The sequence below is a fragment of the Opisthorchis viverrini genome (genome assembly GCF_000715545.1).
Source record: "Opisthorchis viverrini unplaced genomic scaffold opera_v5_275, whole genome shotgun sequence".
NCBI classification, from domain to species: Eukaryota; Metazoa; Platyhelminthes; class Trematoda; order Opisthorchiida; family Opisthorchiidae; genus Opisthorchis; species Opisthorchis viverrini.
This window is the reverse complement of record NW_008751936.1, coordinates 319-11,534: the sequence shown is the minus strand read 5'-3', so window position 1 is coordinate 11,534 and position 11,216 is coordinate 319. Positions and strand designations below refer to the sequence as shown.

The window sequence follows — 11,216 nt, the reverse complement described above, 5'->3', positions numbered from 1 at the left end:
TGCAATCAAATTAGGACAGAAAGCCAAGGGACACTGTACACTTTCTTCTTTATTTGGTTTCATCTGTCGTTCCGAACTAGCCATCTTTCGGTGGCCAGTAGAAAACCAACGATTATCTGGCCGGCCCCCAGATAGTACACCGAAAATTCAACAAGTTCTCGGTCAACTATACTCATTTTTAAACTAATTTGGTTTTTGGAAGAAACTCACCTGGAACCCAGCTGAATCACTCATTGTTGATGCTTTTAAGCGACTGAATGTACTGCACCGGGCCGCCAAATAAGAGCGAAACCGGTTATCGGCTCTCGAGGTATTTTTGGTAACCTCAAAAGTAGTGTATTATGTCTATACATGTATCGCGATATTTCGAATATCGTACCAGCTGAAAAATGAGGCGCTGCCGCACATCTAGTTACCTAAAAACGCCATAAACAGGGGATTCGGCTGGGTTCCAGGTGAGTCTCTCGAAAAACCAAGTTCGTTTACAAATGAATGTAGTTCGCTAATTTCGTGCAATTTGGGTTCAGGTAGAACATAAAGTTGACAAAAGATTCAGGGACTTCACCTACCTGATGAGCCCCAAGAATGGTGAAAACAGTCGTGAGCTGTCAAAGAATTTTCAGCAATCTTAAGAGTAGTGTATTACCTCTATTCAACAAGTTGTCTTCAGCGACAAGTTATAAGTAATCAGCTCGGAAAGACAAATTTTCACAGGCTGACTCACAGTCTAGGTACCACGTGACCACATGGTTTGATTTGCGTGATCGAGCGACGTCATATCCTTTCTGTGTGTAAGTTAGTCGAAGTAATGTTTAGCAACTCATGGACCCTAGCAACCGAGCGCAAGACCACAGCTTCACTGCTTTTCAGAACACGGTGACTCTACGCTGTGGGGAAGACCCTAGCCACCCTATTAGCCAAAAATCAGACGCCAGGAAGGGGATTTCGAATGTTTGATCAATCCATAACTTATAAAGGCAAGTCTAACGTTTCTAAGACCACCTTTTCTGTCGACTTCCCAACTCCCTTCAACAGCACACACGAAAACTGATCTATTCAGTGAATGTATGGTTGGTTTATTGCCATCGCACTTCAAGTCTTGTGCCGAGGAGAAGCGAAACCCCAAAGAAGTCCATTTACATAATCGAATCGTTTCTGGGTTGAAGTCAACAGACTGAAGGATCCAAACGGTGACACCCAAATGTCATGAATTTGAAGTACTTGATTTGATTTTCCACCAAATGATGATTAGTGCTCATGGCCAATAAGCGGTTATCACGTGATTCTTACCATCACTGGTAGATACTGAGGACATTTACGCTCAAATGCCGTCGACCTCCGGAATTAAACGTACCTGGCCTAAAATGTTTAGCAGTTTCTTGACTAATCCCTTCGAATTGGGGTCTTGAAGTACCTTGAAAGCGTCCAGAAATCAGTAGTGACACTCCCAATCACCTTTCCCAGCTTGCTTTCGAATGTCAGATGAACACATGCAGTGGGGAATGACCTCGTTTCAGAGAGGTTTGGTAAAGGATCGGGCAACGTCTCGCTTTTGACACAAAAGCTTCGTCAGGCCAAGTGGATAAATAACCAAGTTGATCGGGTTTTAAGGCAGTCGGGGAACCAATCCGTGAGTTTTCTCATGACTAGCCGACGTGATCAGTGCTGGGTGTCGGTCTTAAGTTCCATTTTGCTGGTTAGTTGGGATGATTTGGGAGGTCGAGTGGCAGAAATCGCCAATCGTCCCAGAGTAAATAGAACAGAGGGCGTCGAACTGGCAAGCGTGTGGAGAGCAGTTTCAGAACAGCAGAGATGACATCGGGCGGTGTACAGTTATCAGCGAAATGGTCTGGGTCGAAAACTACAAAATCCAAGTAGAGCTAGACCCAATTAACCATCCCGCACCTATCCCCAAACCAATTGTCCCGGCACCCTTTGACGAACACAAGTGAACGAAATCTGTGAACGACCTTAAGAGGAATATTCCATTAAGGTGTCCTAGACGAGGGAAGCCAGTTCAAACATGAAGACATTCCCCCTAACCTACCTAATCAGTCCTAAACAATTTTCAGCTGATCCGTTTGGTGAACAGAACTTTGAATTCGACAAATCGAAAACTTTGGCTTATGGGAAAGATTTGATTTCCCCAATATGCAATCGTTGTCCGGTTGGAAGTGTTGAACCAGTCATAGCCGCTGCACAACGACTACCGTTTTAACGGCGGATACTACTGTTGAGGCATGCGAGTAGTATGTTTTTTGTAAATCTGCTTCGCGTCTCTTGAAAAGTGAGATCTATGCCGGAGTTTGTGGAGTCGCATTTGCTTGCATTTGAGTAACAGTTAATGAATATCCAGGAAAGTTCCGGGAGACGCTTTCAAGGAGAAGATGGATATTCAGTTTTGTAAACAAGATGCATATGAGAGTTTCGCTTTTCTGTCCAATAGACGGTAACTGTTCAGTTGGTGTTTCTGTAATAAACAACTCCGCAGCGAAGGCACTCTTCCTTTCACCATTAGCTCAGAGAGAAGAAAGTTCGGAAAACGGTAGTTCAAAGTGCGAAGCCTTTGATTTGTACTGTCGACATTGCTGTTTGTGGGGTTGCTGAGTACACTCGATCGCAAACTCGTGACTCAACTTGTTATCTCGTTCACGACAAGTTTCACGTTTAGATCTGAACGTCATTTGGACCGGTATTCTATTACTTGACAGTCCGCGAACAGTTCCACATTGTTCTAAGCGTACTTCGATGTCCTGCGCATTGTCTCAAGGTGGCGGCTGGAGAATACCATTAACGGGAGGTACGTTTGAGTCCCCGAATGGCACTTTAGTGATCTACAAAAGCGCGTTTGTTTTAACATACGATCAGTTCGCTATTCAAGAAGAAACTGGAGATTGTAAGAACTTGAGGACTACGTCTGGAAAACTGGAAACCTGGGAACTCTCTGTCCAAGAGTTTTCATCAACTTTGTATGTTCGATTGTAGAGGAGAAGATATGCGGTCAACTTCTTGAACTGAAGTCAAAAACGGTAGTTGGATGGGAAAGCTGAGGACGATACTTGAGCACTGTCTAAAATCACAGCCCTGTAGCAGTGAATGACAACGTTCACGCTGAGTTGGCATGAATCTTAACATCTCATCTAGACCGGTCCGAGCCGTTTTCTGTGTGACACAACCTACTACTCATAACGTTGCTGAAAACTCCTCAACGACTAGTTTCGTCCTTCTTGGCGCTCATCAGGCAGGCAGGAACGGTCCCAAGTATTTCTCAACCTAATGTTCCATTTGAATCCAAACTGGACAGCTATGGACAATACTCTTGTTTGCACACAAAGTTAGTTCTCACAGGGGACTCACCTGGAACCCAGCTGAAATCCCCGGTTTACTGTGTTCCGCTTCATCTGAGTTTGCGGCACCGGAACGTCTAATGTTAGAACGACGTATCGCAATTCATTGTCTCTAGACGTAACATAGTACTGACAGACAGTCAGCTAGATTCACTTGAGACCGAAACCAAATTTCTTTGCAAATGAGAGTAATGTTTTCTGAGGGTTCCAAGTTGACCGACTGCTTTGAAGACTGAAACGAACAGATGGCCTTGACCGCGTTCTTCCATCCATAAATTTGTGGCTACAATCACTACCGGGATGTCTCGTAGAACGGCATCATCTTAACCTTTGGCAGTTCATTTAACCTCATCGATCAATTATCGATCTTTTCATTTTTGCAGAGAGATTGTCCTTCCGGCCAGTTGAGTAAAAAGAAATTCATCGAAGTCTATTCGGGTTTCTTCCCTGACGGAAATGCCGAGGAGTTTTGCACACATGTATTTCGGACATTCGACAAAGACAATTCTGGACGAATCGATTTCAAAGAATTTCTATTGGCCATCAACATAACATCTGGTGGGGACCCGGAAGAGAAATTGGAATGGGCTTATCAAATGTACGATATTGATGGGAATGGGACAATCGAACGGTCGGAAATGGTCGAGATCATACGCGTACGTTAATTTTTTTTGTTACTTTTCGTTTGCCCCGTTTGTTTTTTGCTGACCGTCGATACTATTCCTTGTTTGTCTTTGACTGATCAGGCCTGGGCTTAATATTGGCGTAGGGAACAGCTTGGATAAGAGTACAACCCGTTAGAACAAGTTCTCAGGACCAGAACTTTGTCGATTCGCAAATCGATCGTTTGCCTCGCTCACTCAAGCTCGTTTTATGGGGGCAATATAGGATCAGTCTGAGAATTTAGCGCGTTTCGCCAGTCGGCCTTGTGACACCGGGCCAAAGGCTAGCCAACACATCACGTGATCGATCACCCGCGACCCTTCGAATATCAAGTGAAGACTAAACCACCCGGTGACGATAGGCTGATCGCAATCAAACAGGATAAGTCGGACGTTTACTTCATCCTCGGAATCCACATCACTTATTGATTGGCTCCGCTAATGACGATGAACGGAGGTTTCAACCGTGATCTGTGAACGTCGACAAACTGAGGCGAGAGTGTTTAGCAAGATCTATTCAACTTGGGTTCAAGTAGTTGATGACTGTGTCTACCCCTGATAAACCTCAAGATGGCCGAAACCAGTCGTAGGTTGTCGAACCAACCTTGTGAGTAGTGTGTTGTCTCTTGCAATTCACGTTCACATCACTCCCGTTTGAAACTTCATCCCCCTGTCCTGGTACAAATAGTCAGATGAGCGAAACTCGACTCCAGTGCTTTGCTTCTTTGGTGCGGACACACCACGATGATTGCGTGAGGACAGGAGGGCGATTGTTCAAGCGAGTGTCACGTGAGCCTCAACCACCAACACCGGAAATTACGTATTAGGTTGTCAAGTTTTATTCAAGAAGTTTCTGGAAAACTACGGAGAACGAGAAAAGCAAAGTGGGGTAAAGAGATTCGTGCAATTGATGATGGTCATAATACAAATCAGAAGGCATATGCCCTAATAAAATTTGGTAGTATGGTTAACAGTGGTGGGTTGCAACACGTATAAAAAAATACAATGCAGAATGGGATCAAGTCAAAAGAGAGTTCCTTGGTGAGAGTCTGGACGGCGGGAACGTGTTTGCTCCGCGGTATGGCTGCTACATGTGTTCCATAGTTGTCCGTGGACTTGTGGAGAGCCGTTGACTTCCTGCTCCCTGCGCGCGCGCGAGTCTGTGTGTGCTGACTGTGTTCGGTTTCCCTATATGTAGGTCCGTTTGCGTGTACGTGGGTGTCAGCACATGAGTCATTGCCACCCTCACCAGACGGTACAGACAATCGATGTCCGATGAGTCAGCTTAATGTGACGTGGTTTGTGAGTATGAAAAAAAGGCAAGTCTCGTGATCCAGTGAGCGACTGTGAGCTGAACAGTCAAGTATGTGGGTGACTGCGCCATGACAAGCTTGTCAAGACCACGGAAACTGTTTCACCATGAGTTTTAATCACGAGACGGGGACAGGTTGACTGGATGTGTGAGCGCGATGACCACGAAGCTGCGTTTCTGCAAAAGATCCTGGAACCCACAAGCGTGTCAAATTAAAAGGATGGCTAGGTTAGATAAATGATTTCATTCGGTGGACAATACCATTCTCACCAGGTGCTTGTCATGTGCACAATTCTCATTTCTGAGTGCTCAGCTTAGCTTCAGTTGACGAAAACTACAGTCCTTCCATCGCGCCTGTAAATAGTAGGTTAAAGCGAGACGGGGACAGGTTGACTGGATGTGTGAGCTGTCTGCTCTATTGATTAATTGCTTCGGTTGCCTCTGGCAACGCGCTCTCGGTTCATTTGTCACTTCATCATCTGGGGCACGCACTTGATGCGCTGTAACTACAGACAGAAAGACGATCGAATGCTCACACGTCGTTCTGGGGGTATAGATGTACAGGTGGTTCTAGCAATGTAAGACAGCTCGAGAAGTTCCGTGGTTCGAACCCAAGCGCTGCATCTCGACTGCGCCTGTCTAGACTTGGTCAACCTAACAGCTTCTCAGCGGTCGAGCTTCCATCGGTGGCACGGCAGCTGGGCTGCCGAAGGGTTTTAGAGGCTGAACGATAATAAATTGGGTTCAGCAAATCACTGTGAATACGTCACACGTCCTGTTATGCCAGACACTAAGGGGTTTTCCCGTACACCGTCGAAATCTTTCTGGATTTAGTGCTTATAGAAGGGGCATAACAAGTTCATTTAGGAAAAAGAGAACGGCCATATGTGGAATCCGTTCCTCAGGTAGAATACCTTGTATGGGATGACCGTGGGAGGTTTCCATTGAATCGGCCACACAGAACTATCGCTTTCGATTTGTAAAAGAACACAAAACCATCAAATTATACACTCATTCGCAAACAAATTTGGTTTTGTGGGAAACTCACCTGGAACCCAGCTGGGTCTTTCGTTGATGATGCTTTCAAGTAACCGAACGTGCTGCACCGAACCACTCCACGCTTCAGTCGTTACGACATTCGAGATATCTCAATACACTACTCATAAGGATGCTGAAATTCTTCGACAGCCCACAACCGGTTTCGCTCTTCTTGAGGCACATCAGGTAGGCACAGCTCCTTAGTGACCATCAACCATATGTGTTACTTAAACACAAATTGCACGAAATTAGTGACCTAGGTCCACTTGGTGTCAAAGAAAGATTGGAACCCACCATAAACGAGGGCTTCAGCTGAGTTCCAGATGGGTCTCGAACAAGACCGAATTTGTTTGAAAATGAGTGTATTCGAATGGTTTGGTTTCAAGTGGGACATAAGGTTGACAAAAATTCTCGGAATGCGCCTGCATGATGAGCTCCAAGAAAGGTGAAACCGGTCAAGGGTTGTCGAAGTTCTTTCAGCAACTTTATGAGTAGTGTATGACGTCTCAGCATTAAACCAATTTGGAACGATCGATCGTTGAAACATCTTTTCAGTAAATCAACCACGATAGCACCTTTCGAGCTGTACAAACACCCAGCGCAAAGTAGAGTGGTTAGCCTCGTGACAGCGACCAGAATTTTCCTCACGGTTGAGCACACCTGTCTAGGAGACACTTATCCAGATAAAATCTCGTCTCAAGTGGCCCTTGATATGAGAAGTGCAGCTTATAAATAAAGCCGAAAACTCATTCGTTTTGTACGGATGAATCCGGTTAAATCATTTCGCACTAGCATCACCACGTAAATTTGATTCACTACGGAGTTGGCTCTGCCACTTGTTTGGAATTACCTAACTTACTTGCTTGGAATTCAAAACCAGCATTCATCGATTAAAATGTATCCACAAGTATTCACTCCACCCTCCTTCTCCAGGAGCTCTAAAATGCTACAAAAGTGCATTATAACTCTTAATTAGGTTTCAAAATGGCGATAAACCGTTGGTGGGTGTCCACAGTCATAATCGATCTCATGAGTAATGTGTAGCAGGGATTGCTGAATCACGGCTATAAACGTTCGGATGTTTTTCTGCCTGAATTCCGCATAAACTAAATTTAAGGTATTGAGGGGCAGAAAACAACTTTATTTGTAGCTACTCATGAGTAGTCAGATCACCTCACAAAATGATCATTGGAGCTCTGACGATTGAATAGATCGCGAATGCACTGCGAAAATTACACGCGATGATAACCCCTCAAAACGGGGCGAAATATCCACGCAAACCATGCAATGAATTTCGGAGTGCTGAGCAGCACTCTGATCAGTTTCCTCTCTGTGTGCTAAATTCCGTCTGTTCCACACTAATTCACCCCCCCATTCCACCACTTATCTTGCGCAGGCAATCTACTCTATGCTCGGTACCGATAGTAACGCAGTCGATCTGAGTCCTGAAGCCCGAGCAGAGGAGATATTTGAGAAGATGGATGCCAACGGTGACGGTGTGCTGACCAGAGAGGAATTCATGAAGGGGTGCATGGAGGATAGTCAGTTGAAAGCGATGTTACTGGCTGATGAACCTGTTATGGAGGCACAGGTCCATTATCTAACGAAATACATCCACGTGCAATCTGAACTGGTTTAAACTGGATAGTCAGCAGAATCCCGGCATTCTTCAACTGAAAGCATTTCACGTTGATCTCTCCTCGTGTCTCGTTTGATACGGTGTTCGATATGCTGACATGTAGTTCTCTGATACAACATACTACCTATAAAGTTGCTGAAAACGCTTCGACAACCCGCCACTCGTCCCGTCCTTCTGTTGTTCTAAATGCATAAAGTTTGAATCCGTCCCCCAGAGTTAGACACTAATGTTGCACTGGCCAGGTACCAGCTTCAGGCAATTTACCAGACCACAGAGGACGTGGATTCGTGTACTTTCGTAAAGAAACTCACCACGAAAGTGGACATCCAAATGTCCTCAAATGCCGTACTGATCGTGTTAGTTAATTTGGAATATCATGGCTGTTTTATAATTTCGGTCACTCACCTGTTGTGTCTTTCTGGTGATCATACAACTGCGTGCATTCATAGTTTGGGTTTCAGGTGATCGAGTGAATACTACTGCTGACGACTTGATAGGTCGCACATAAAATGTAAGGTATTAAGGGACAGAAAACAGCTTTATTTGTAGCTACTCATGAGTAGCCAGTTCACCTCACAAAATGATCAATGAAGCTCTGACGATTGAATAGATCGCGAATGCACTGCGAAAATTACACGCGATGATAATCCCTCAGAACGGGGCGAAATATCCAGTTTCTGTATGGTAACTTCTTTGCCTACAATCCAGGCAAACCATGCAAAGCATTTCGGAGTGTTGAGCAGCACTCTGGTCAGTTTCCTCTCTGTCTGCTAAATTCCGCCTGTTCCACACTAATTCACGCCCCCATTCCACCACTTATCTTGCGCAGGCAATCTACTCTATGCTCGGTACCGATAGTAACGCGGTCGATCTGAGTCCTGAAGCCCGAGCAGAGGAGATATTTGAGAAGATGGATGCCAACGGTGACGGTGTGCTGACCAGAGAGGAATTCATGAAGGGGTGCATGGAGGATAGTCAGTTGAAAGCGATGTTACTGGCTGATGAACCTGTTGAGTAAGGCCCGAGAACCGTCGTCTACCACTTACTGCTGATGTCAGCGCCTTGTCCTCGTTACCTGTTTCTGTCAGAATCTTCACCATATTTTCTATGATAATATAGTATCGCTGCTTCATCGACTTTTCGAGCAGAAATAAAGTTCGATCACAACACACAGGCTGCATTCGCCGTTCGATCCACCAACACACACACACACACACACACACACATTCCGTCAAACAGCGGGGTTTCGAGTGTACATTGTATGCCGTGAAAGACGGCATGCCGAACTACAGATGCACCAACTTCATGATTCACTTTTCATGTGAAGGGTTTCCCTACTCTTTCGGGCGCGTTGAAAGATCATCGAATTGAAACAACTTTCGTTTCTTTTACCATGCTATTTTCCTTTTTTCTTCTTCACGACGGGCGGACGTTGTACAGACAAGAAGGGATTTCGCTCTTATAAGCCCCTTTATTCCGTTTCGTAGTAAAAAAATGGCTACTTTCCTCATTCTGTCTCATCCGCTTTTTCTACCTGAGTTGATAACAGTGGGATTTCAATGACGTTCTCAACCTCATTCGATTTCATCACACACATTCTCTCTCTCTCCCGGTATTTTATTCCCACGCCAAACTATACTCGGGTAGAACATATTCCCTTGACAGCGTCTGCAACGGAGCCACACAACTTCAACTAACAGATGATGTCTTTGTTTCTCTCATGTTCTTTACTGTGTCTTGCTCAATATAAAACTGGCCTTTTTCTCACCTTTGTTGAGCGAATGCGCCTGTCTCTGTTTAGAATATCCACGTATACTAAAGGAATAAATACATGTATGAGTAAACAGTCAAACGTTTGGTTTTCTGTTTGACTTTCCTCACCGAGACAGGTGAACGGAGGTATAAGAACTGAGCCATCACAACCAGTATTATTGGCTGCACGGTGGGGGGGGGGCATCACCTCTCTCAGCATAAGTCGGTTCTTGATCGGGATTGTCCATTGTCCCTTTGAATCACCATCAAAATAGCGCTTCACGGAACACGAATGTGTGTTCGAGGGTACTGGCACCTTCCCATCTGGCTTGTTAATCGCTGCTCTGAACCGGTATCGGATTCATAACCAGACGGAAGTGACGATAAAGAAAGATACCGATTACCGCACTCCGAAATATCCGGAGAAGTGAACAGGTGGGGCTGTGTTAGGGGGGGGGCACACATACGTTGGAAGCAATGAGGCGCTCGGGTAGTTGGCTAGAACTGACGGCGGCGTCAGAAACACAAGCTGTGAGTTGCATCCATTTGTCGGGCAGGTTGAGGTTGTTGCGAATGGACATATGAGGCAGTATATTTTAAGTTGACAGGAAGCGGACCGACGTGAGAAGGAAGTTGAGAGCCGTTAATTGCGGGTTGATCAGCGCCTGCTCCGTCTTTTTGCACCCACAATCAGTCGATATGACCTTAAAGTTGATCAGAAAACTTACCAAACACATTCTTATAAATGGGACACACAATTAACTGTGTGATCTTGTGGCCTTGGATCACTCGAACTAACACTTGTTGGTGTGCAATTATCTGAGGGAAGAATAGTCATCATCTGGATTCCACCTAACCTTACGCAACTCTCCTCCCCCCAACTAAATTGTCGCAACATTCACTTGCCCACGAAGATCAAGAAAAATCTACCAGTGGCACCCGAGGTGAATCATCAGGTGAGACACCCTCGAGTGGAAGATTAAAAAACAAAAAGCGATCGGAACTAACTTTGGAGAAATGCACTTATTTGCAAATCAATTTGGTTTTGACGCGAGACTCAACTGAATCGTTCGTTTATGATATTCTACAACTGAATGTGCTGCATACACGCCGCCTCATGTTTCAGTTGGGACGATATTCGAGATATCGCAGTACATGTTTATAAAGGAAACTACTCACAAGGATGATGTCCAGGAGTTTTCAGCAACCTTGTGAGTAGTTTCCTTTACGATCGGAACTAATTTGAAACTCCTCCAACCCATCAATCCAAGATTTTGACAACCACACTAGCCGACGGGTGCCGTTAATTGACACTCAACAATGATCTTGTGTGAAGAGGACTTACTGATTGGTTCCCCGTCTGTCTTATAACCTGGTCAATTTGGTGACCTGTTCACTTGGCCTGATGAAGCTTTTGTGTCAAAAGCGAAACGTTGCCCAAATACAAACTACCGATTGTTTACCAA

At 45.0% G+C, this 11,216-nt stretch overlaps 1 protein-coding gene across 1 annotated transcript in view; it reads left to right on the top strand.

Moving 5' to 3' along the window:
* Window positions 1-9,838, top strand: part of T265_09456 (hypothetical protein) — a gene marked incomplete at both ends in the record, with an annotated part of 89,766 nt that extends 79,928 nt beyond the window's left edge. Inside the window, 2 exons of the mRNA XM_009175531.1 lie at window positions 3,731-4,003; window positions 8,828-9,838. Of these exons, the coding sequence (XP_009173795.1) occupies window positions 3,731-4,003; window positions 8,828-9,016 (462 nt within the window). The remainder of the gene's footprint in view (window positions 1-3,730; window positions 4,004-8,827) is intronic.
* Between the last annotated feature and the right edge of the window lie 1,378 nt (window positions 9,839-11,216).